Source organism: Salvia splendens, chromosome 21, assembly GCF_004379255.2.
Source record: "Salvia splendens isolate huo1 chromosome 21, SspV2, whole genome shotgun sequence".
Classification (NCBI taxonomy): Eukaryota; Viridiplantae; Streptophyta; class Magnoliopsida; order Lamiales; family Lamiaceae; genus Salvia; species Salvia splendens.
The window spans coordinates 9,981,546-10,008,747 of record NC_056052.1 but is presented as its reverse complement, the minus strand read 5'-3'; the positions used below and the strand labels follow the sequence as shown (position 1 = coordinate 10,008,747).

Here is a 27,202-nt window from a genome sequence, read left to right as displayed (position 1 = left end):
AACAGAGGAAAGAACGAGCGTAAGCGGCCGACCGGCGTAGCACGCGATGCCTTGGGCGGCCGCCGAATAATCGAAAATGCACGAAAACCGAGAAAACGAATTAAAAGATTTTAATTAGAGTGCATGCATTCTAAAATGTCTTCGTTGCCGAGATTGATGTGAACTTTATGTATTTTCTGAAAAGGTGGTTCGCACGGCCGCTAAAGTCGGAACGAGAAGCTATTTAAGGAAAACTCTAAGCTTTTGAGGTGGGCTTTATTACTTAAACTCTTTTATTTGAAATAATATGTATATGGTGAGATAAGGGTGGTTTAAATGTTATGTCATGCCGTATTTTATGTTTTGAATTGCCTATCTGATTGTCTATTGAGATAATGTCCTACTAGACTTTGATGGTTAACGAATTCGGGTCTGACTAGGGAGTGAGTCCCTACTCAGGCTAGTGCACTGATGGGGATTGTGAGCCGTCCTTTGTGGTCGGCCGGTCCAGTGATCGAGTTTGTGGCCACATTCTCGTTTCACATGATGGAGGATGACGATGATGTTTGCCTGCGCAAGCACTATTTTATTTAAGGAATGATTTAGTGTTTCTCGGCCTATTAAAGTAAAACCCCAGTTTCACTCAATGATGGCTTGACATATCTATATCGATAAAATGTATTTCAGGCATGAGTTCACTGAGTGCATCAAGTACTCAGCCCCTGCATATGTTTTCCCTATGTGCAGGTTGAGTGTGGGCGGGAGGCGGAGGATGTTGAGCATTGGACAGAGACCATATTCAATAAACGTTCTGGTTGCTATTGTGTCTTCATACATAGTAGTAGCCAACTCTCAATTGCTTCCGCTACTCTACGTTTTAAGAATTTCTTTTATTCCATTTGAATTGTCAAACTATGTCATTCACGTTATGTACTTTCGGGATTTGAAACTTTGTTTGATAAATGGAATTTCATCTTTTGATCTACATATCGTACCCCTTGATTGTTTCCCCTTTCTTCCCCGCTTCTTAATTCCCCCACTAGTCACAATTCCCCGTGTTTCCTATCCTTAGGAAGTGCAGTCGTGACACAGCATCTACTGGACCTGTTATCGCCATTATTTCTTCCCAACTGATAGGTCTAAGAAATTCTCACATGTAGTATAAATGTTCCTCTGGGAATGCGCCTGGTATAGCTTCCTCAGACTCTCCCTGGAAGATCCAACTCAGATGGTCAGCCACTTTATTCGCTATCCCTTTTTTGTCTCTAATTTCCCAATCAAATTATTGCAAGAGTAACACCCAGCGGATTAACCTTGGCTTCGACTATTTCTTCGCCAGTAAGTACTTGATAGCCGCGTGGTCGGTAAAAACTATCACCCTCGACCCCAGTAAGTATGGTCGGAATTTCTCAAATGAATACACGACTGCTAACATTTCCTTTTCCGTGGTGTCATAGTTTTTCTGGGCCTGGTTGAGTGTCTTCGATGCATAGAAGATCACGTAATTCTTTCCATCAATCCTTTGCCCTAGTACCGCTCCCACTGCGAAGTCGCTTGCATCACACATTATTTCAAACGGCTGACTCCAGTCGGGTGCCCTGATGATAGGGGCAGATACTAGTTTATCTTTCAATAATCAAAAAGCCTTCTTACACACTTCGTCGAAGACGAAATCAACATCATTGTGCAACAGATGGGTGAGTGGCTGAGCAATCTTCGCGAAGTCCTTTATGAATCTTCTATAAAAACCTGCATGCCCTAGGAATCCCCTGACTTCTTTCTGATTCATAGGGTAAGGTAATTTTGATATTACATCGACCTTTGCTTGGTCCACCTGCATGCCCTTCTCCGAGACTACATGCCCCAAGACGATTCCCTCGGGTACCATGAAGTGACACTTTTCGAAGTTAAGGACCAAATTCTTTTCCTGGCATCTCCTCAATACTACGTCCAGGCTAGCTAAACAAGAATCGAAAGAGTTCCCATATACGGTGAAGTCATCCATGAAAATCTCAATACAATCCTCCAGTAGATCCGAGAAGATACTCATCATGCAGCGTTGAAAAGTGCATGGCCCATTGCACAGCCCAAACGGCGTCCTTCTATAAGCATACGTGCCAAAGGGGCACGTAAACGTAGTCTTCTCTTGGTCTTCGGGATCAACATAGATCTGAAAGTATCCACTGTACCCGTCAAGGAAACAAAAATATTGCTTTCCAGCTAGCCTCTCTAGCATCTGATCAATGAAGGGTAGGGGGAAATGATCCTTCCTGGTTGCTTCATTCAGCTTCCTGTAATCGATGCACATCCTCCACCCAGTGACAAGCCGAGTGGGCACCAATTCATTCTTGTCATTCTGAACTACCTGAATTCCTGATTTTTTGGGTACCATGTGAACCAGGCTGACCCATTCACTGTCTGGTATGGAATAGATGATGCCTAAGGCAAGCAGCTTCAAGACTTCCTTCAGAACTTCCTCCCTCATGTTTGGATTTAGCTTACGCTGCGGGTCCCTGTAGGCCTTCGCACCTTCTTCCAACCTGATGTGGTGCATGCAAAGATCCGGACTGATTCATACTAGGTCTGAGAGAGTCCATCCTATTGCCTTCTTGTTCCTTCTGATTACCTCCAGCATTGCCATTTCCTGTTCCTCGGTCAAGTTGCTATTGACGATGACTGGGAAAGCCTCATTTTCTTCCAGATAAGCGTACTTGAGGCCTGGTGGGAGCGTTTTCAGTTCCTTCTTGGGGGTACTTGTTTCCTCGGGTAAGGGATTTTTTTCTGTCGCATCTATTATCATCCCCTTAGCAGACCTAGAAGAATTTCCCACGCTTGCTACTTGGGATAATTCCCTTGACCTGGCTGACTCTGGATCTCTACAAAATTCTGAAATAGCTTCGGCTAGCTCTTCATTCGATAATTCATTTATGTGCATTGCCTTACACCAACCAGCTACCTCTCTATCAATAGAGTGACTTAACTCTGAATTATCAATTTGCTCCTGCATCAACTCGGTCTCAAGATATTCCTGGACCATGGGGTTAATAACATCGACAGCATGCAAATTCTCAACATCTAAAGGTTTCTTCATTGCTTCATCTATGCTAAATGTATATTTCTCCCCATTATAGTTCAAGCATATTGTTCCACCAAAGACATCGATAATGGTTTTAGCAGTACGCAGAAAAGGTCTTCCTAAAAGCACCCCGCTAGACTCAGCAGATTCATTATCACTCATTTTAATAACATGGAAATCGGCCAGATACAGAAAATCATGCACTTTGACTATAACATTTTCCAAGACTCCCTCTGGACAAATGCACGACCTATCCGCCAATTGGATCACCACTTTTGTATCCACCATTCCTACTCCTACCAACTTTTTGTATATGGAAAGCGGTAAAACATTTATCGACGCCCTTAAATCACACATAGCATGCTCAATTCTGACATCACCAATGGAAATAGGTAAGGTGAACATACCTGGATCAGTGCGTTTCGAAGGCATCCTGTGTTTCTGAATCACTGCTGACACGTTCTCGCCAATCAGGATTTTCTCACTGGGTCTTGTCTTCCCAGCTATGAATTCCTTAATGAATTTACTGAAGACCGGCAATTTCAAAGCCTATAAGAATGGTAGGTTTATCTCCAACTTCCCAAAGATATCCATAAAATCCACCGGTTCATCCTTCTTCTTCTTAGCCTCTCCTCGGTGCGGAAATGGTTTCAATTATTTCCCTACACTTGTAGACCCTCCAGCTGAAAGCTCTTCTGTTTCCTTCCTCACTCCTTCATTCTCCGCTTCTGGCTCTGGGTCTAGGAAAAATGGTTCAGCCACACTAGGTAGCGGTTTCCCCAGATCACCTTCCTGAAGGTCATCTCCTCTCACAACCCTGCCCTCTTCGAGTTTCCAAGTTCGGAAGCTGAATTCTTCCCTTCCTTGCCTTCCTCGGAAGTTGTTTCTTCATTCATCTTCATCACCGGACCTTCATAACCTCGTCCAGATCTTAAAGTGATTTTACTAATGTTAGCTCTATCTGCTGGCCTTACTGAGGCAGGAATCATTCCTTCATTCCCTCGCATCTCGCTTAAGGAAGTTGCGATCTGGGACAATTGCTTGGCCAACATGTCCATTGATGCCTTCTGCTCCAACTGAGCGTCTTGAAGCTTATGCACCACGTCATTGTTGGATTGCAAGTTGTTCTGCGTATGTTGTTGCGAACTGACTAGATCATGCACCATATCATCAAGATTCCTTGGTGGTTTAGGATTAGGCTGGTTGGGATTCGGTCCCGAACCTAGGTTTTGTCCTCTCCTTTGGTTCTGGAAAAAATTTCCCTGACCTCCTGAACTGTTGTTGTACTGATTTCCTGGCCCTTGGTTCCCTTGGTAAGTGGTTTGGGAATTCTGATAATTTCCAGGGTAGTTCCTTTGGTGTGGCGGTACATAAGAGTTCCCCTGGTGGTTTTGATTCCTGTTCCCCAAATTAGAATGATCTCCTTGGTTCCGGTTGTTCCAGTTGTTCTGCCCCTCCTGATTTTTCCCAGACCAGTTAGTTTGCCTTTCTGGTTGATGTGTCAACTGGGTATTCTGTTGTGGATGTGTCGGGTTCGGATCGTTGTCAGACCATCTAAAATTGGGATGGTTTCTCCATGGTGCATCCCTCTACCTCCCTTGATTCCAACTCCTATCTGGATTACAACTCCCCATCGAATTAACATGGGCCTGGTAATCTCCCACTTGAGGGCCATAGTATTGCTGGGGTGGAACTTCTCCTGGATCCGGAGGCTTCTCTTTCTCTTGTGAGGCTGGTGGGTTGGTCTTCTCAATTGCACTCAAGAGTGCTTTCTCAAGCCTATTTATCCTCTTAACGAACAACACTGACGCTCCCCACGGTGACACACTAGGTCGAATAAAACCCAAGTCTAACAGTTCTTGCAGCTGAATCTTCAATTCTGCCAACTCTTTAGGGGCCATTCGGTATGGCGCCTTCGATACTGGCGCAGACCCTGGCTCCAAAATAATGGTGAACTCTAATTGTCTCGGTTGGCGGTCCAAGCAAAGATTCGGGAAACACATCGAGAAAATCCTGTACGACCGCCACGTCTTCCACTCTTAAATCCTTCTTTTCCTCTCCGTTCAAGTACACAAGATACGCCGAACGCCCTTTTTTTTATCATCGTGGTTGCTTGCAATGCGGAGATTATGGGGGTTCGTCGGTTCATGGAGATCCCATATAAGATAGTCGCCTCTTTGCCCGGGGCTTGAAAAGAAATTTGTCTCTCTTTACAGTGAATCGTTTCGTGGTTATCGGTAAGCCAATCCATTCCCAAAATTATGTCTACGTTTTCCAAAGGTATAACGTGCAACAGTTGAGCCATTACTCTTAATCCTTATAACACAAACTCTATGTTCGAGCAAGTTCGCACAATATCAATCAAACTTCCACCAGGTGAAGACAACCTCAAACCCAATTCAACCTGTCTACAAACACATCCGCATAAAGTGCATTCGAAAAGCTCAACCTCACCAATTCCTCCAAGTGTAGCTTTTAAGAACTCGAAAATTGATCAAGCAGTCTTACTTGGATATGAACTGATTTCAAAATTGTAGCTACACTGCTGAAAGTGTCTTAAGCAGAAAGGCTGCAGAATTAATTAAGAAAACAACATCTCTAGCTCGACTCTTTCGGGTCTCACTAACTTGCAACAATTGGTTATGATCATCTCCACGGAGCTTGAAAGAACATAAGATAGATCATGAATATAGGGTGGAATCGAATTAAATCTCAAGTCTCGTAGTAGGCTATGAAGGTCAAAGGAACTTTTGAAAGAAAATCTAGTGGATTGAATTCGTTAAGGCAAGGTACAAAATGTAGGCCTTAACTTTGTTTTGTAAAAAGAAAAGTTATAATATGGAAATGATATGTATAGTGGAACAGAACCAAAAGAATTTCACTCTGTAAGAAAGATCTTGAACAGACATGGTTACAAAATGAAAGACTGAAAAAAATAGTTCGAAGAAGAATATCCCACAGAAAACATGTCTGCGAAACGTGAACATGTTGAAGGACATAACTGCAACCAGCCTTAGAAATGAAGTTTAATAGCAAAGGTTCACAAGGTCAAAATATTGTTCGTAAATAATAGGTCAAGGAAGACTACAACCAATCCAAGTGTCCAAAGTTATAAAGGCAACACCACTTTCCAAGAACTGAAAGTGAGTTATGACTCAATGGATGAAAAGAAATAATAAGCGTTACTTGCAAAGAGTGAGTGAAACAAGATGTTAAATAGACAAGGGCTCACGATTATTTGAAAGGTCCTGAAAGACAACTTCTTAGAATCCTAGTAAGAACTGTTGATTAGAATAGTTTGTTCTAGCTATTAAATTCGCACCACCTCGTTCATCGTTCGCAAGCCGAGGCTGGTAATATCGCTCTAAGAACTGTGGATTCCACGCTGAGATTCTTCGTGTCAATGCCACTAATAATGATAGTCGGAATCCATATCTTCATAATATTCTCCGCACGTCATAAAAAAACTTTCTCTTAAAACATCGTAATTATACTCGCGCTCTCAACGTGCTATAACAGTCGTTTTCGTCACATCGCCACTTTTGACATAAGAATGAGTTTACATATTAGATCACAAGTATGATCTCTCCTCGTCGTAGGATTAAGTCATTTAGCATCTCCTCTTGAAATCATCATTGTATGTAATGTCTCTTTGTATTCTCTTTATTCTTATCGTTCAGGAAAACGATAGTGGATTTGTAACTATCCAAAGGAGTTCGCATTCGTACCACATATTTCCATTTATCTTATCACTCAGAAAAGTGATATTGCAGTTGTAACAACTAAGTTCGATATCGTTCGATCAAACAGACATCTTGGGCATTCTATGTTTGCATACAAAGTTCATAGCATCATACTTCCTTCTATCAACACTTTCATAAAATACCTCACACTTTAACGTTCATAATTCATCACTTAAAACATGATTCACATACCAAAAGATTCAACATGCATAAACGTATATCATCATGCATAACTACGTCATATTCCTTATTCACAACTCGCTCTTTTCACAAACATCAGAAAATACTTCTCAATTTGAAAACAATCCCTCATGGAAAGATTTTACTTCATTGCTCGTGTAAACATTTTTCTCCTCTTTCATTCTCAAAATTTTCTCAAAACATCTTTTATCTCATTGTTGTTTGTGATGGTTCCTAAGCTCCTCACGCATTTTCAAGTTTAATATTATCTCAAGGCTTCATATCTCCACATGCTAACGTCGTATTATTTTCGCACGTGATACACATTCACAACATCACAAAATTCATGCTCACGTCTTATCACTTTCTCCTATTTGACATATACTTGTGTCATTATACAGATCTTGTTCATGTCACACGTAATCATACCATATCAATATCATGTCCGTACATACAACACGTGCTTAAATCATCTTGTCAATTCATGCTCATATTCCACATATTCATACTATCATAATATCGCTTTCACACATGTAATGCGTGTTTAGATCATCATGTCAATCATGCTCACATTCAACTTATGCATGTCATCACATCATTTATACTCCTATTACAACATGACAATAACATTACATCATCACATAATTCCATACTCATGCATTATTTTGCCCAAACGTCCTCATCATATCATCTATCTTATACATCGTTCTCATATTTCATCAACAACTTAAAACATACCTCACTTTCCTTGGTTGAGCGTGATGCTTGGATGTTGAGCCTTCGTGACACTTCTAGTCAATAAGGGTTCACTAATCTAGACATAAAGTGAAAGAAGACTCTCGGACCAGAGCGAAAGAACAAAGCTCTGATACCACTCTGTCACGATCGCCCATACTAGGGGTACAACTAACGAGGCGGCCGTGACCAAGGGACAACAAAACGACAACATACAAGGATAACATTTTAAAAGAAAACTTAATTAGCTTAATGGAATAACAATATTTTAGTTCATTAAAAGTTCAGTAAATAAAAAATTTTAGTTTAAAGAAACCTAATGTTATAAATCTATTACTCCCTCCGTCCCGCTTTAGCAGTCCCGGTTGATCAATTTCGGGTGTCCCGCTTTAGGAGTCCCGGTTGAACTCGGTGCATAAAAATTGATGTCCACTACATCAATTTATTTATTACATCATTTAAAAGTGGGACCCAACCTCCACTACATCATTTATTTATTACACACTTAAAAGTAAAAAAGTAGTTTAAAAGTGGGACCCAACCTCTATTTCATCATTTATTTATTACACTTAAATACCCCTTAAAACATGTGCCCGGCTTAACCGGGACTGCTAAAGCGGGACGGAGGGAGTATTAATTAGCAACGACTTATGACAAATGATTTTTCAAAAGAAGCAGCAGAGAAAATATATATATAAAAAAAACCCAATTAACTTATAAAGAAACATTTAGTTTAAATCACGTAAACACCATTTTAAAGTAACATTGTAAATACTCGGTTAAAAAACAAACACAACCAAACATGCTCAAACACAGTACGAAAAAGATTAAAGTCTTGAGACATAGTTCAAAATATAGCATCGAAAATAAGGTTTAAAGAGAGTCGAGGATAACGCCTATGTATGAAGACACAACGCATCCTAAGTTCTTAGGCCAACTCAACATCCTCCGCAACATCCCGCTCAACCTGCACATAAAGAAAAAGAATATGCAGGGCTGAGTACTTGTTGTACTCAATGGGCTCATGCCAAAAATATTTTATATTAGTTATGTCATCCATACCAGTGATCTCGAGTTTTATGTAGTAAGAAATATCACGAGAACACAAAAATATTTCAAGTCTGGCCAGACAATTTATCTCCCCACTTTTCCTATCAATCCATCAATCACAATCATCATATCACAGTTCGACGAATGTGTGGTCACACTGTTCGCCCACGAGACCGGCCGACTAGCAAGGACCGCTCACGATCCCACCAGTGTACACAACCTGATAGGGTTTGCGGCCCTACTCAGACCCGAATTCGTTTCACAACACAGCCCTATAGCCTAGCGTAACAAGCTCAGACGAACTAGGCATCAGGCAACAATGTCATAAACAAAAACAACATGGCATGACATAACAAGTTAAACCACCCTTGTAACGCCACATAGTATTTTCAAAAAATAAAGAGATTTGAAAAGAAAGCCCACCTCGTTCGCTTAACAATTCAAAATCCAACTTATGGCAACTCTCGTTCCTCGAGCTCACGTATACACAATCACCCTTGTCAACGACAACACAGTCAGCCTTCCATAAGTTTATATTATCATGCATGTCCTATCGTTTCTCTCTCATCGTTTTTCTCAATTTACCCAACCCCAACATTCGCCACAAAGATGGAAAACACACCATAATATATTTCAACGTATAACACGTGATCACACCATTAAATACGTTCCTTGGACATACATGCATCATATAGTACTTTTGAACTTGAAAATAAATAGCATTTTATCAAAGCAGAAAACTGGCAGAACTTGCGCGACCGTTTTGTAAAATTCACTAAAATTGCATCCGACCTCGTGTGAAGCTAAATTTTGGTCACAACACAGAAGACACATTCAAGTTCGTCCAGAATAATTTTCACACTGAAATCACGTCGTTTAGTCAGTCAACTCAATAATTAAACTCTCTGGTCGGAACACAAAAATTCTGGCAGCACTGCGCAGTTAAATTGGAAAATTCACCAAACATACATCCGATGCCCAATAAGGCTGAAACTTTTACACGACTCAGAAGATACTTCAAATCTTCATCTAGTTCTAGAATCACATCAAACAGAGGTCATTTGGTCGGTCAAACAGAATAAGAAACTTTCTGGGCGAGAACACAAGTTTCTGACAGAATTGCGCAGTCAACTTCAAATATTTATTAAATTTCATTTTTCAATAAAAAGGGCTAAAATTCACAGGAGTCATATAAATCACCTTGAAGTTTACCTAGTAAAATTTTCATGTCAAAATTCGATCGTTTGATAGGTCAATTACACATCAGAAACCACTGTTCGAACGTCACAGATTTCAGGCTCACAAATTCGAATTTAGGGTTTCTTCTTCATTCATCCAAATACAAATTTTCCATGCTTATAACACACAATCATGCTTAAAAAGGTTATCATAATCATGCTTGTACATAAACTCACATCATTCACCAAAGATTCAAATCAAACTTCACATAAACTCATTCAAAATCGCATAATCATCAAAGTTCTCATGCAAACACAAATTCCCACCGATTAATTTGCGATCTATGATTCCTACACTCACTATATTCATGTAGGATTAAAGAACAAGGATTAAATGGAAAGATTGAGGGAAAGTGAATCAAATATACCTTTCTTGATAAAAATGAATCGGTAGAAACAAGAATTGGTGCGATTTGTCGGAAACTCCTGAAAATCAATTTCAACGGATGCAAGAACAAGGATGAATGGAGGATTTTTTTGGAGAGAATATGGAGAGTGGGAGAAGGGGCGTGTGAGAGAGAGGAAAAGAGAGGGTGGACAGCTAGGGTAGGAAGAAAATGGGGGCTAGGGTTTAGTTTAGGTGATTTTATAGCTCCAGGTTAATTCCAAAATTTAATTAATTATGGGGGAATAAAATAGAGGTCAATAATTAAAATTCCCACAATTAAAGAAGCATAATTTTTGAAAATTATGGCTGGGAATTAACAAGGAATTATTTGGTATTTACTTGGAGAGAAATAGATCCACAATTTAGGAAATAAAACAATGAATATTCCATAAACAAGGGAACAAAATAAATTAAATCTCCAAGTAGGAAAAATGGGGTAAGGACCGAAAATTTAAGGGGAAATGCACAAGGAAATTATTTAAATCCTCAATTAAATAGAATAGGATTTAAATTTGGTAATTTCTTTATGGGAAAAGACTCCCATATAATAGGTAACAAATAAATAAATTCCCACAAGGAAAAATAAGAGCATGGGCGTGTGATATAGGTGAGAATTAAAAGGAAATATTCACATTCCCAGTTAAGTAGACATAGGTATTAATTTGAATAAAAAGGGTCTCACAAAAAGGAATTATTTCCACTCTTTATTTTATTGGGTGAAGAAATAAAATGTGACATGATTTAATTGGATTTAATTCAAAAGAAGGGAGTCAACAAGGCACCAATTAAATCAAAGAAAATAATTCATCCTCTTATTTTAAATAGAGGATTTTTGAAACTCCCAAGGATGGTAGGCTAGAGTTCGAATTTCATGTAGTACAATTTAGGGATCATTTGGTTTGGATTTAATTTGGATGAATATCCCAAAACAATTAATTAAATCCAAAAATGTAATACTATTTCCACTAATTAGGAAGGGCCGAAAATTCCAAAGAATTGGCTAGAAAAAAAATATATATGCATGATCCTATTTAATTTATTCCCGACATTGAAAAATATAAAATATCAAATACTTCACTTTCGCCAGCTCATCGAGGAATGTGAGTCACGTATGGAAGATAAGCCTGAAGAGCTTGTAGAGACCATCTCTAGGATATTGCCACCTCATCCGTCTCAGGTGGATGAAGCAAACGAGGAAGCTGTTGTGGGGGAAGAAGAAGTGACCGAGCCTGAACAGGCTGCTGAAAGGGATGGGGAAAGGCAAGAAGAAGAAGAAGAGACCGAGCCTTAACCATACTACATAGTATACTTCTTTTACCACTTCTGCTTAATTTCTTTAGAGCATTAGCCATGAATTCTAGTTAGTATAAGAAGGAAGTTGGTAGTGTGAAATTTTGCACAGTGACTAAACTCTCAAAAGCCAATTACTACATCAATGTGAAGTTATTTTTTTGTGCTTTTGCAAAGCTAGTGATTTCTCTTTTCTAAGTTTTGCACAATAATAATTATACTACAAAAAGAAAATATCTCATATTTGTCCTACTCTTGCTACAAATTTGATTTCATTTTAGGATACTTTGGGTTTCGGGCTAGATGGACCAAATTGTGTTGATTAGGCCCATAGGCGTAGCCCGTATGAAGCCCAATTAGTTGTATCTAGTTCTTGTTTCTTGTTTCTTTTTTAAGAAATCCATCTATCACCTCCTTTTGTCCCATAAAAGGTATCCTGAATTAATGCTACTCATAAATCTTATCACTACAATGAGACCTCACAAAAATCATGTTGCAAAAGAGAGTTAAAAAAGAAAAAGCGGAGGGGTTGGTGAATATGTACAAAATGTATGTTAAGAAAATAAAATAATTTTTTATATTTGTTGATGAATATATACAAAATGCATTTTTTCCAACAATAAATTAAACAATCAAAACATACCCCCAAATCCAAAACCCTCATCCGCCGCGGCGACCGAGACCGCAACCCCTCCGCTCCGGTGACTGCAACCACAATCACAAATCTTGTCGACCAAATCACAGCTCATAATATACTGAAACAAGTTTTAGCTCTCAAAGCAGTGAGCATCCTATTGATGAAAATGTACGTATAGAGAGTTTCTATACATTTCCGCTTTTTACAGAGTGAGAATTAACATATGAAGCAGTTAGCATTTTCCCTACTTTATTTCATAATTGAGGCTAGCGTCGGCGCTCTCACCAATTCTGAATTGCTTGATCTCTTGAGATCAAAAGGGGCTGGAAAGTATGCCTCACGAGCTATTGCAACCGTATCTCAATCTGAGTTCAAGGTTGGGGATTCCTATTTATGATCATCAACTTATGTTACCACTTCTTTATTGCATCTCTCATATCTTTTGTTTTTCGTTTTGGTTTTTGATTATTTAGAGGGGACTGTTGCTTGGAATCAAACAAGGGAAATTATCGATAACTTTGTTGCCGAGTGCCAAAAATTTGACCTTGCAAAGCTAGAGATTCTTAATATTGTGAATATAAGACCATGAAATGAACCTGAGCTTTTCCCGGTAATCTCTATCATTTCTTGTTATTGAGTTCCTTATGTTTTGTTGTGTTGTTGAATTGTCATTCCTACATTGTTTTTCAATGAAGAGCCATCCACATCATTATATTTATCAATGTTGTATGTCCACTTATGTTTAATTTTCCTATCCAAGTTATACAGAAAATTGGTTGATCAGTGTGACCGTTGGTTCAAATACTAGGTGAAGATGTTATTCTGAATGAGTTTAAGATGATTTGGTATCGTGTCTGTTTGTTGTTGTTTAGGTTACTCTGTTTTCAATACATACAGTTTAGTGCTGTTGCGAATTTTGCATCTATCTCAGTTTAATTTTGAGGGAATCAGTGGTTTGGAAATTTGTTTCTGATGCCTTACACTTGAACTTTAGATTCACATTGGCTAGCTACACCAATTATTATTTATGATCTCATTTGCTTTGCCACCTGGAGTTTGGAGTATTTTATTTCAGATAAATTACTGGAATCAGTTTAGGACGATCTAGTATCTTGTCCATTTGTTGTTGTTTAGGTTACTCTGTTTTCAATGCATGCAGTTACACCACCATGGCAAATTTTACATATACCTTAGTTTAATTTTAAGGAACGTCAGGGGTTTGGTGATTGGATGTTCACACTTCACACTTGAACTTTAGAGTAACATTAGCTAGCTCCCCACCGAGTTAATCCCTCCGTCCGTTAATTAAAGACACATTTTGACTCGGTGCGGGTTTTAAGAAATTGTTTGACTTTATAAAGAAAATGAGTAAAAAAGTTAGTGGAATGTGAGTCTTATTTTTATATATTTATTTTATAGTAGAATGATAGTGGAATGAGTAAGTGGAGTATAAGGTAATTAAAAGTGGAAAAAAGGTAAATGTGTCTTTAAATGGCGGACACCCCAAAAAGGCAAAACGTGTTAGGTTTTGGCAGACGGAGGGGATAATATTTTTAATTTCATGTGCTTTGTTGCCTGGAGTCTTGAGTATTTCATTTATGATTATTACCTAGAATTATTACGCTAAGAAAGGGGTATTGCTAAATAAAGATGTCGACTTTTGTAAAGCGGAGTTATACTCAGCTGTGTGCATACAATGTAATGTTCACTAATAAGCAGTCTACTGAAATTCATGGGGGGCGCTCTTGAAACTGAATCAGCTTAGCATATCTGATTCAAATGTTGGAATAACTTGTAGATTCAAATACCTAATGGTAAGCTGGTAAACGAAAAACATTCAAGTTGGGTTGTCCATGTTTTTTTTAAACATCTAGAAAACTTTCACATCAATGATGTGGGATTGGGACATCCTGTGGTAATTTTATGAGTTGGTTTCTTTTGGAATATAACAAGACAATGTTTGAATAATTCGTTCCATGATGTTGTTATCTTGGGCTCTTCTTTAACAGACAGTGTTAGAAATCCAATTCGTACTTTCTGAGCGCTGTTAATGGTCTAACAGATTCTTGCTTGTTCATTTTGTTTTTTTCCCTTTCGCTAGCTCATCGAGGAATGCGAGTCACATACAGAAGATAAGGCTGAAGAGCTTGTAGAGACCATCACTAGGATATTGCCACCTCATCCGTCTCAGGTGGATGAAGCAAACGAGAAAGCTGCTGAGGGGGAAGAAGAAGAGACCGTGCCTGAATAGGCTGCTGAAGGGGATGGGGAAGGGCAAGAAGAAGAAGAAGAGACCGAGCCTTAACCATACTACATAGTATACTTCTTTTACCACCTCTGCTTAATTTCTATAGAGCATTAGCCATGACTTCTAGTTAGTATAAGAAGGAAGATGGTAGTGTGAAATTTTGCACAGTGACTGAACTCTCAAGAGCCAATTACTACATCAATGTCAAGTTATATTTTTGTGCTTTTGCAAAGCTAGTGATTTCTCTTTTCTATGTTTTGCACAAAAATAATTATACTACAAAAAGGAAATATGTCATATTTGTCCCACTCTTGCTACAAATTTGATTTCATTTTAGGATACTTTGGGTTTCGGGCTAGACGGACCAAATTGTGTTGATTAGGCCCGTAGGCGCAACCCGAATTAGTTGTATCTTGTTCTTGTTTCTTGTTTCTTTTTTAAGAAATCCATCTATCACCTCCTTTTGTCCCATAAAAGGTATCCTGAATTAATGCTACTGCAATGACACCTCACAAAAATCATATAGCAAAAGAGAGTTAAAAAAGAAAAAGCAGAGGGGTTGCAGTCTCGGTTTGGGGCGGCGGATGAGGGTTTTGGATTTGGGGGTATGTTTTGATTGTTTAATTTATTGAAGGAAAAATGCATTTTGTATATATTCATCAACAAATATAAAAAATGATTTTATTTTCTTAACATACTTTTTTTACATTTTATTTTCTTAACATACTTTTTGTGTAAAAAAAGTATGTTAAGAAAATAAAATCATTTCACAAAAAGTATGTTAAGAAAATAAAATCATTTTTTATATTTGTTGATGAATATATACGAAATGCATTTTTTCCAACAATAAATTAAACAATCAAAACATACCCCAAATCCAAAACCCTCATCCGCCACCGCGACCGCGACCGCAACCCCTCCACTCCGGCGACTGCAGCCACCATCACAAATCTAGTCGACCAAATCACAGCTCATAATATACTGATACAAGTTTTAGCTCTCAAAGCAATGAGCATCCTATCGATGAAAATGTACGTATAGAGAGTCTCTACACATTTCCGCTTTTTACAGAGTGAGAATTAACATATGAAGCAGTTACCTTTTTTTCTACTTTATTTCAGAATTGAGGCTAGCGTCGGCGCTCTCACCAATTCTGAATTGCTTGATCTCTTGAGATCAAAAGGGGCTGGAAAGTATGCCTCACGAGCTATTGCAACCGTATCTCAATCTGAGTTCAAGGTTGGGGATTCCTATTTATGATCATCAACTTATGTTACCACTTCTTTATTGCATCTCTCATATCTTTTGTTTTTCGTTTTGGTTTTTGATTATTTAGAGGGGACTGTTGCTTGGAATCAATCAAGGGAAATTATCGATAACTTTGTTGCCGAGTACCAAGAATTTGACCTTGCAAAGGCAGAGATTCTTAATATTGTGAATACAAGACCAAGAAATGAACCTGAGCTTTTCCCGGTAATCTCTATCATTTCTTGTTATTGAGTTCCTTATGTTTTGTTGTGTTGTTGAATTGTCATTCCTACATTGTTTTTCAATGAAGAGCCATCCACATCATTATATTTTTCAATGTTGTATGTCCACTTTTGTTGGGTTTTCCTATCCAAGTTATACTGAAAATTGGTTGATCAGTGTGACCCATGGTTCAAATACTAGGTGAAGATGTTATTCTGAATGAGTTTAAGATGATTTGGTATCGTGTCTGTTTGTTGTTGTGTAGGTTACTTTGTTTTCAATACATACAGTTTAGTGCTGTTGCGGATTTTGCATCTATCTCAGTTTAATTTTGAGGGAAATAAGTGGTTTGGAAATTTGTTTCTGATGCCTTACACTTGAACTTTAGATTCACATTGGCTAGCTAAACCAATTATTATTTTTGATCTCATTTGCTTTGACACCTGGAGTCTGGAGTATTTTATTTCTGATAAATTACTGGAATCAGTTTAGGACGATCTGATATCTTGTCCATTTGTTGTTGTTTAGGTTACTCTGTTTTCAATGCATGCAGTTACACCACCATGGCAAATTTTACATATACCTCAGTTTAATTTTGAGGAACATCAGGTGTAACTCCCCGAAAATTTGTGACTTATTTTATCTTATTGATGTGGATGTTGAATGGGAAATGCTTTTATGAAATTAAATTTCTATGTGATTGGGTTTATTATGTGAAATTAGTTGTTGTGAGTTGTGTGAAATAATGTGATTAAATTTTCCATGTGTGAATTAAATTAAATGGGATCATGCATAATTATTCTAGCCATTTTATTGGAATTTTCGGCCCTCCTATTAATTGGAAATAATACTTTCTTTCTTGAATTTAATTAATTGCTTTGGGATGTTTATACAAATTAAATCCAAATCAAATTGTCCCTATTTTATTCTACATGATTTTCGACCCCTTGGCCATCCCTTGATATTTCGAAATCTCCTATTAATTAGGAGGAAAAATAATTTTTGTAGATTTAATTGATATCATGTTTATCTCTATCCTTGAATTAAAATCTAATTAAATCTTACCATCTCTTGTCAAATCTCTCCATATCCTATTTTAATTAGGATTTGATTCTTTCTTTCCCTATAATACACGCCTCTTTTCCTCTCCTCTCTCCCACACGTTTTCCCTCTCCTTCCTCTCTTCATCCTCTCCAAAATTCCTTCCATCCTTGTCCTTGCATCAATTGGAGTTGGATTTTCAAGAGTTCCCGACGAATCGCGTCAATACTTGCTTCTACCGTTTGATTTTTGATTCAAGAAGGTATAACTAAAATCTTTCCTCATCTTCTCCATTGAAACCATGTTCTTGATTCCTCATCTTTCCTCATCTTCTCCATTGAACCATCTTCTCCATTGAAACCATATAGTGAGTGTAGGAATCATAGATTGCATAATTAATCAGTGGGAATTTGTGTTTTGTTATGAGGAGAATTGTGAATATGCGATTTTGAATGAATATGTGTGAAGTTTGAATGATTCATTGGTGAATGATGTGTAATTATATGAGAATATGATTATGAGAACCTTTTGAAGCATGTTTGTGTGTGTGGAGCATGAAAATTTGTGTTTGGATGAATGACAAAGAAACCCTAATTTCGAAATTGGGAGACCTGAAAACTGTGGTGTTCGGATAGTGAATTCCGACGTGTGTTTGACTGACCAAACGATCTTATTTTGGTGCGAGTTTTTAACTGAGTAAACTTCAAGGTGTTTTCTATGTTATGTGTAAATTTCAGCCCCCTTTGACGAAATATGAATTTTTAATAAAGTTTTGAAGTCGACTGCGCAATTCTGCCAGAAACTTATGTTCTCGCCCAGAACGTTTTGTATTCTGTTTGACCGACCAAATGACCTCCATTTTATGTGATTCTTGAACTAGATGACAATTTGAAGTGTCTTCTGTGTTTTGTGAATATTTCAGCCTCATTGGACATCGGATGAATTCTTGGTAAATGTTTCAATTGAACTGCAAGCTCAAACGACATGATTCTAGGCTGCCAGAATATTTGTGTTCCGACCTGAGAGTTTCATTGTCGTTTTGACTGACCAAATGACATGATTTTGGTGTGAAATTTTAAAGGGATGAACATGAATGTATCTACTGTGTTGTGACCCAATTTTAGCTTCATATGAGGTCGGATGGATTTTTGGTGATTTTTACAAACCAATTGCATAGTTCTGCCAGATTTGTTGCTACGTTAAAATATCATTTGTTGCCAAGTAGGGTGAATTATATGATGCATGTATGATTAAGGAATGTATCCTATGACGTGATTATGTGTGATACGTTGAGAAATATTATGGCATGTTTTTCCTTATGTTGATGAATATTGGGATGGGTAATTTAAGGGAGTGATAAAAGGAACGATAAGACATGCATGATAATATAAATTTATGGAAGGCTGATTGTGTTATTGTTGACAAGGGTGATTGTGTATACGTGAGCTCGAGGAACGAGAGTTGCAATAAGTTGGATTTTGAATTGTTAAGCAAACGAGGTGGGTTTTCTTTTACTAAACTCTTTTATTTTCCAAAGTATGATTGTGGAGCTGTAAGGGTGGTTTAAATTGTTATGTCATGCAATGATTGTTTTGTTGTTGAGATTGTTGCCTGCAGCCTAGTTCGTTTGAGCTTGCTCCGTTAGGCTATAGGGCTATGTTGAGATACTGCTTGATGCCTAGTTCGTTTGAGCTTGCTCCGTTAGGCTATAGAGCTATGTTGAGATTGTGCTTGATGCCTAGTTTGTGAGTTCGCTCCATTAGGCTATAGGGCTATGATAAACGAATTCGGGTCAGAGTAGGGCCGCAAACCCTATCCGGCTATGTCACAGGTGGGATCGGGAGCCGTCCCTGCAAGTCGGCCGGTCTCGTGGGCGAATAGTGTGGTCACACATTCATCACACTATGGTAAGAGGATGTGATTGATTGATTGATTGATTGATGAGAAAGTGGGGAGATTGTTTTCTCTGGCCAGACTAAGAAAATGTTTTTGTAATACTTGATGATATTTCTTAACTACGTATAAAACTCGAGTTCACTGGTATGGATAACATAACTGTTATAAAATGTTTTCGGCATGAGCCCACTGAGTACAACAAGTACTCAGCCCTACATATGTTTCCCTATGTGCAGGTTGAGCGGGATGTTGCGGCGGATGTTGAGTGAGCTTTAGGAATTCCCGGATGCGTCGTGTCTTCATACATGGGCGTTATCCTATGACTCTCCTTTGATACTTGTTTTTCCACTGCCGTGTTTCGAATCGTTTTTGTTAAAGTCTTTCGTTTTACTCCACACTACTTTTTGACATTATTTACCTTGAGATATTAACCGGCTGCTTAATTGTTTAATCGATTAAAACTCTTCTTTTGAAGCTTTGTTTAAGATGTTGTGTTTCATTGCTTTCCTCTTCTTCTTCCCTGCTCATTCGTCCCTTCCCTAGTCACGATTTCCCCGTCTTTACTATCCTTAGTGAGGGCGGTCGTGACAAAGTGGTATCAGAGCTTCGTTCTTGCGCTCTGGTCCGAGAGTCTTTTTTCAGATTAAGTCTAGATTAGTACCCATAGACTAAAAGTGTCACGAAGGCTCAACATCCGAAGCATCACGCTCAACCAAAAGAATGTGAGGTATGTTTTAAGTTATTGGAGGAATATGAAATTGACGATGATTTGATAAGGATGTTTTGGCAAGAGTATACATGTGTGAATATGATAATGTGATGGTATGATAATGTGATGGTATGATTATGCGGAAGATGAGCATGATTGGCATGATGTCCTAGGTATGTGTGAAAGTACCCCGAATTATTTATGTAGGACGACTAAATTTCGGGACGAAATTTCTTTTAAGAGGGGAAGGATGTAACACCCCAAAAATTTGTGACTTATTTTATGTTATTGATGTGGATGTTGAATGGGAAATGCTTTTATGAAATTAAATTTCTATGTGATTGAGTTTATTATGTGAAATTAGTTGTTGTGAGTTACGTGAAATAATGTGATTAAATTTTTAATGTGTGAATTAAATTAAATGGGATCATGCATAATTAATCTAGAACCAAATTGTCCCTATTTTATTCTACATGATTTTCGACCCCTTGGCCATCCCTTGAAATTTTGGCCCTCCTATTTACTGGAAATAATACTTTCTTTCTTGGATTTAATTAATTGCTTTGGGATATTTATCCAAATTAAATCCAAACCAAATTGTCCCTATTTTATTCTACATGATTTTCGACCCCTTGGCCATCCCTTGATATTTCGAAATCTCCTATTAATTAGGAGGAAAAATTATTTTTGTAGATTTAATTGATATCTTGTTTATCTCTTTCCTTGAAATAAAATCCAATTAAATCTTACCATATCTTGCCAAATCTCTCCATATCCTATTTTAATTAGGATTTGATTCTTTCTTTCCCTATAATACACGCCTCTTTTCCTCTCCTCTCTCCCACACGTTTTCCCTCTCCTCCCTCTCTTCATCCTCTCCAAATTCCTTCCATCCTCGTTCTTGCATCAATTGGAGTTGGATTTTCAAGAGTTCCCGACGAATCGCGTCAATACTTGCTTCTACCGTTTGATTTTTGATTCAGGAAGGTATAACTAAAATCTTTCCTCATCTTCTCCATTGAAACCATGTTCTTGATTCCCTCATGCATATAGTGAGTGTATGAATCATAGATTGCATAATTAATCAGTGGGAATTTGTGTTTTGTATGAGGAGAATTGTGAATATGCGATTTTGAATGAATATGTGTGAAGTTTGAATGATTCATTTGTGAATTATGTGTAATTATATGAGAACATGATTATGAGAACCTTTTGAAGCATGTTTGTGTGTGTGGAGCATGAAATTTTGTGTTTGGATGAATGAGGAAGAAACCCTAATTTTGAAATTGGGAGACCTGAAAACTGTGGTGTTCGGAAAGTGAATTCCGACGTGTGTTTGACTCACCAAAAGATCTTATTTTGGTGCAAATTTTTAACTGAGTAAACTTCAAGGTGTATTCTATGTTGTGTGTAAATTTCAGCCCCTTTTGACGAAATATAAATTTTTAATAAATTTTTGAAGTCGACTGCGCAATTCTACCAGAAACTTGTGTTCTCGCCACGAACGTTTCATATTCTGTTTGACTGACCAAATGACCTTCTGTGTTTTGTGAAAATTTCAGCCTCATTGGACATCGGATGAATCCTTGGTAAATTTTTCAATTGAACTGCGAAGTGCTGCCAGAATTATTGTGTTCTGACCAGAGAGTTTCATTGTTGTTTTGACTGACCAAATGACATGATTTTGGTGTGAAATTTTAAAGGGATGAACTTGAATGTGTCTACTGTGTTGTGACCCAATTTTAGCTTCATATGAGGTCGGATGGATTTTTGGTGATTTTTACAAACCAATTGCACAGTTCTGCCAGATTTGTTGCTACGTTAAAATATCATTTGTTGCCAAGTAGGGTGAATTATATGATGCATTTATGATTAAGGAATGTATCCTATGACGTGATTATGTGTGATACATTGAGAAATATTATGGCATGTTTTTCCTTATGTTGAAGAATGTTGGGATGGGTAATTTAAGGGAGTGATAAAAGGAACGATTGGACATGCATGATAATATAAATTTATGGAAGGTTGATTGTGTTATCGTTGACAAGGGTGATTGTGTATACGTGAGCTCAAGGAATGAGAGTTTCCATAAGTTGGATTTTGAATTGTTAAGCGAACGAGGTGGGCTTTCTTTTACTAAACTCTTTTATTTTCCAAAGTATGATTGTGGAGCTATAATGGTGGTTTAAAGTGTTATGTCATACCATGATTGTTTTGTTGTTGAGATTGTTGCCTGATGCCTAGTTCGTTTGAGCTTGTTCCGTTAGGCTATAGGGCTATGTTGAGATTGTGCTTGATGCCTAGTTCGTTTGAGCTTGCTCCGTTAGGCTATAGAGCTATGTTAAGATTGTGCTTGATGCCTAGTTTGTGAGTTCGGTCCATTAGGCTATAGGGCTATGATAAACGAATTCGGGTCTGAGTAGGGCCGCAAACCCTATCAGGCTGTGTACACAGGTGGGATCGGGAGCCGTCCCTGCAAGTCGTCCGGTCTCGTGGGCGAATAGTGTGGCCACACTTTCATCACACTATGGTAAGAGAATGTGATTGATTGATTGATGAGAAAGTGGGGAGATTGTTTTGTCTGGCCAGACTATGAAAATATTTTTGTGTTCTCGGTGATATTTCTTAACTACGTATAAAACTCGAGTTACAACAAGTACTCAGCCCTGCATATGTTTTCCTTATGTGCAGGTTGAGCGGGGTGTTGCGGTGGATGTTGAGTGAGCTTTAGGAATTCCCAGAAGCGTCGTGTCTTCATACATGGGCGTTATCCTATGACTCTCCTTTGATACTTGTTTTTCCGTTGTCGTGTTTCGAATCGTTCTTGTTAAAGTCTTTCGTTTTCCCCACACTACTTTTTGACATTATTTACCTTGAGATATTAACCCGCTGCTTAATTGTTTAATCGATTAAAACTCTTCTTTTGAAGCTTTGTTTAAGATGTTGTGTTTCATTGCTTTCCTCTTCTTCTTCTCTGCTCCTTCGTCAGTTCCCTAGTCACAAGTTCACACTTCACACTTGAACTTTAGATTAACATTGGCTAGCTCCACAGAATTAATCCCTCCGTCCGCCAATTAAAGACACATTTTGACTCTGTGCGGGTTTTAAGAAATTGTTTGACTTTATAATGAAATGAGTAAAAAGGTTAGTGTAATGTGAGTCTCATTTTTATATATTTATTTTATAGTAGAATGAGAGTGAAATGAGTAAGTGGAGTATAAGGTAACTAAAAGTGGAAAAAAGGTAAATGTGTCTTTAAATGGCGGACACCCCAAAATGGCAAAACGTGTTAGGTTTTGGTTTACGAAGGGGATATTATTTATGATTTCATGTGCTTTGTTACCTAGAGTCTCGAGTATTTCATTTATGATCGTTACCTAGAATTATTACGCTAAGAAAGGGGTATTGCTAAATAAAAGATGTCGACTTTTGTAAAGTGGAGTTATACTCAGCTCTGTGCATACAATGTAATGTTCACTAATAAGCAGTCCAATGAAATTCAGGGGGGGGGGGGGCGTTCTTGAAACTGAATCAACTTAGCATATCTGATTCAAATGTTAGGATAACTTGTAGATTCAAATACCAAATGATAAGCTGGTGAACTGTTAAGTTCTTTTCAGTATTTGTATTCCTGATCACAAGATAGTGATGTGTTTAGGTTAAATTTTGAGCCATCAGTAAGTCTATATCAGGATTCGGATTCATATAGTAATTATCAATAGAAATGGAGGAAATGTAAACGAAAAACATTCAAGTTGGGTTGTCCATGTTTTTTTCTAAACATCTAGAAAACTTTCACAACAATGATGTGGAATTGGGACATCCCGTGGTAATTTTATTAGTTGGTTTCTTTTGGAATATAACAAGACAATGTTTGAATAATTCGTTCCATGATGTTGTTATCTTGGGCTCTTCTTTAATAGACAGTCTTAGAAATCCAATATTGTACTTTCTGAGCGTTGTTAATGGTCTAACAGATTCTTGCTTGTTCATTTTGTTTTTTTCCCTTTCGCCAGCTCATCGAGGAATGCGAGTCACGTATGGAAGATAAGGCTGAAGAGCTTGTAGAGACCGTCACTAGGATATTGCCACCTCATCCGTCTCAGGTGGATGAAGTAAACGAGGAAGCTGCTGAGGGGGAAGAATAAGAGACCGAGCCTGAACAGGCTGCTGAAGGGGATGGGGAAGGGCAAGAAGAAGAAGAAGAGACCGAGCCTTAACCATACTACATAGTATACTTCTTTTACCACCTCTGCTTAATTTCTTTAGAGCATTAGCCATGAATTCTAATTAGTATACGAAGGAAGATGGTAGTGTGAAATTTTGCACAGTGACTGAACTCTCAAGAACCAATTACTACATCAATATCAAGTTATTTTTTTTGCTTTTGCAAAGCTAGTGATTTCTCTTTTCTAAGTTTTGCACAATAATAATTATACTACAAAAAGAAAATATCTCATATTTGTCCCACTCTTGCTACAAATTTGATTTCATTTTAGGATACTTTGGGTTTCGGGCTAGACGGACCAAACTGTGTTGATTAGGCCCGTAGGCGTAGCCCGAATGAAGCGCAATTAGTTGTATCTTGTTCTTGTTTCTTTTTTAAGAAATCCATCTATCACCTCCTTTTGTCCCATAAAAGGTATCCTGAATTAATGCTACTCATAAAACTTATCACTGCAATGACACCTCACCAAAATCATGTAGCAAAAGAGAGTTAAAAAAGAAAAAGCAGATGGGTTGCGATCGCGGTCGCGGCGGCGGATGAGGGTTTTGGATTTGGGGGTATGTTTTGATTGTTTAATTTATTGTTGGAAAAAATTCATTTCGTATATATTCATCAACAAATATAAAAAATGATTTTATTTTCTTAACATACTTTTGCATTTTTCCAACAATAAATTAAACAATCAAAACATACCCCGAAATCCAAATCCCTCATCCACCGCCGCGACTGCGACCGCAACCCCTCCGCTCCGGCGACTGCAGCCACCATCACAAATCTGGTCGACCAAATCACAACTCATAATATACTGAAACAAGTTTTAGCTCTCATAGCAGTGAGCATCCTATCGATGAAAATGTACGTATAGAGAGTTTCTACACATTTCCGCTTTTTACAGAGTGAGAATTAACATATGAAGCAGTTACCTTTTTCTCTACTTTATTTCAGAATTGAGGCTAGCGCCGACGCTCTCACTAATTTTGATTTGCTTGATCTCTTGAGATCAAGAGGGGCTGGAAAGTATGCCTCGCCAGCTATTGCAACCGTATCTCAATCTGAGTTCAAGGTTGGGGATTCCTATTTATGATCATCAACTTATGTTACCACTTCTTTATTGTATCTCTCATATCTTTTGTTTTTCGTTTAGGTTTTTGATTATTTAGAGGGGACTGTTGCTTGCAATCAAACAAGGGAAATTATCGATAACTTTGTTGCCGAGTGCCAAAAATTTGACCTTGCAAAGGTAGAGATTCTTAATATTGTGAATATAAGACCAAGAAATGAACTTTAGTTTTTCCCGGTAATCTCTATCATTTCTTGTTATTGACTTCCTTATGTTTTGTTGTGTTGTTGAATTGTCATTCCTACATTGTTTTTCAATAAAGAGCCATCCACATCATTATATATATCAATGTTGTATGTCCACTTATGTTGGGTTTTCCTATCCAAGTTATACTGAAAATTGGTTGATCAGTGTGACCCTTGGTTCAAATACTAGGTGAAGATGTTATTCTGAATGAGTTTAAGATGATTTGGTATCGTGTCTGTTTGTTGTTGTTTAGGTTACTCTGTTTTCAATACATCCAGTTTAGTGCTGTTGCGAATTTTGCATCTATCTCAGTTTAATTTTGAGGGAAATCAGTGGTGTGGAAATTTGTTTTTGATGCCTTACACTTGAACTTTAGATTCACATTGGCTAGCTACACCAATTATTGTTTATGATCTCATTTGCTTTGTCACCTGGAGTCTGGAGTATTTTATTTCATATAAATTACTGGAATCAGTTTAGGACGATCTGGTATCTTGTCCATTTGTTGTTGTTTAGGTTACTATGTTTTCAATGCATGCAGTTACACCACCATGGCAAATTTTACATATACCTCAGTTTAATTTTGAAGAACATAAGGGGTTTGGTGATTTGATGTTCACACTTCACACTTGAACTTTAGATTAACATTGGCTAGTTCCACCGAATTAATCCCTCCGTCCGTCAATTAAAGACACATTTTGACTCGGTGCGGGTTTTAAGAAATTGTTTGAATTTATAAAGAAAATGAGTAAAAAAGTTAGTGGATTTTAGTCTCATTTTTATATATTTGTTTTATAGTAGAATGAGAGTGGAATGAGTAAGTGGAGTATAAGGTTACTAAAAGTGGAAAAAAGGTAAATGTGTCTTTAAATGGCGGACACCCCAAAATGGCAAAACGTGTTAGGTTTTGGTAGATGGAAGGGATATTATTTATGATTTCATGTGCTTTGTTGCCTGGAGTCTCGAGTATTTCATTTATGATCATTATCTAGAATTATTACGCTAAGAAAGGGGTATTGCTAAATAAAAGATGTTGAGTTTTGTAAAGTGGAGTTATACTCAGCTGTGTGCATACAATGTTATGTTCACTAATAAGCAGTCTAATGAAATTCAGGGGGAGCGCTCTTGAAACTTAATCAGCTTAGCATATCTGATTCAAATGTTAGGATAACTTGTAGATTCAAATACCAAATGGTAAGCTGGTGAACTGTTAAGTTCTTTTCAGTATTTGTATTCCTGATCACAAGATAGTGATGTGTTTAGGTTAAATTTTGAGCCATCAGTAAGTCTATATCAGGATTCAGATTCATATAGTAATTATCAATAGAAATGGAGGAAATGTAAACGAAAAACATTCAAGTTGGGTTGTCCATGTTTTTTTCTAAACATCTAGAAAACTTTCACAACAATGATGTGGGATTGGGACATCCCGTTGTAATTTTGTTAGTTGGTTTCTTTTGGAATATAACAAGACAATGTTTAAATAATTCGTTCCATGATGTTGTTATCCTGGGCTTTTCTTTAACAGACTGTCTTAGAAATCCAATATCGTACTTTCTGAGCGCTGTTAATAATGGTCTAACAGATTCTTGCTTGTTCATTTTCTTTTTTTCCCTTTCGGCAGCTCATCGAGGAATGCGAGTCACGTATGGAAGATAAGGCTGAAGAGCTTGTAGAGACCATCACTAGGATATTGCCAACTCATCCGTCTCAGGTGGATGAAGCAAACGAGGAAGCTGCTGAGGGGGAAGAAGAAGAGACCGAGCCTGAACAGGCTGCTGAAGGGGATGGGGAAGGGCAAGAAGAAGAAGAAGAGACCGAGCCTAAACCGTACTACATAGTGTAATTCTTTTACCACCTCTGCTTAATTTCTTTAGAGCATTAGCCATGAATTCTAGTTAGTATAAGAACGAAGATGGTTGTGTGAAATTTTGCACAGTGACATCAAATTAACAACAGAACTCTCAAGAGCCAATTACTACATCAAT

The 27,202-nt window shown here is 37.8% G+C and overlaps 1 protein-coding gene and 2 pseudogenes across 1 annotated transcript; all 3 read left to right on the top strand.

Moving 5' to 3' along the window:
* Positions 1-11,500: 11,500 nt before the first annotated feature.
* On the top strand, positions 11,501-14,567 carry LOC121784210 (annotated as a pseudogene).
* Positions 14,568-15,572: 1,005 nt separating this feature from the next.
* LOC121784209 lies at positions 15,573-23,897 on the top strand. The gene is made up of 4 exons (XM_042182374.1): positions 15,573-15,595; positions 15,686-15,802; positions 15,884-16,037; positions 23,697-23,897. The coding sequence occupies exons 1-4, from the start codon at positions 15,573-15,575 to the stop codon at positions 23,826-23,828; spliced, it is 426 nt and encodes a 141-aa protein (XP_042038308.1). The 3' UTR covers positions 23,829-23,897.
* Positions 23,898-24,755: 858 nt separating this feature from the next.
* Positions 24,756-27,060, top strand: LOC121784208 (annotated as a pseudogene).
* The last annotated feature ends 142 nt before the right edge of the window (positions 27,061-27,202 follow it).

Coding starts and splice junctions, on each gene's coding strand:
- LOC121784209 (XM_042182374.1), top strand. CDS start 15,573: ATGAGCATCCTATCGATGAAAAT. Junction 15,596..15,685: donor AGCATCCTATCGATGAAAAT/GTACGTATAGAG, acceptor ACTTTATTTCAG/AATTGAGGCTAGCGTCGGCG. Junction 15,803..15,883: donor GTATCTCAATCTGAGTTCAA/GGTTGGGGATTC, acceptor GTTTTTCGTTTT/GGTTTTTGATTATTTAGAGG.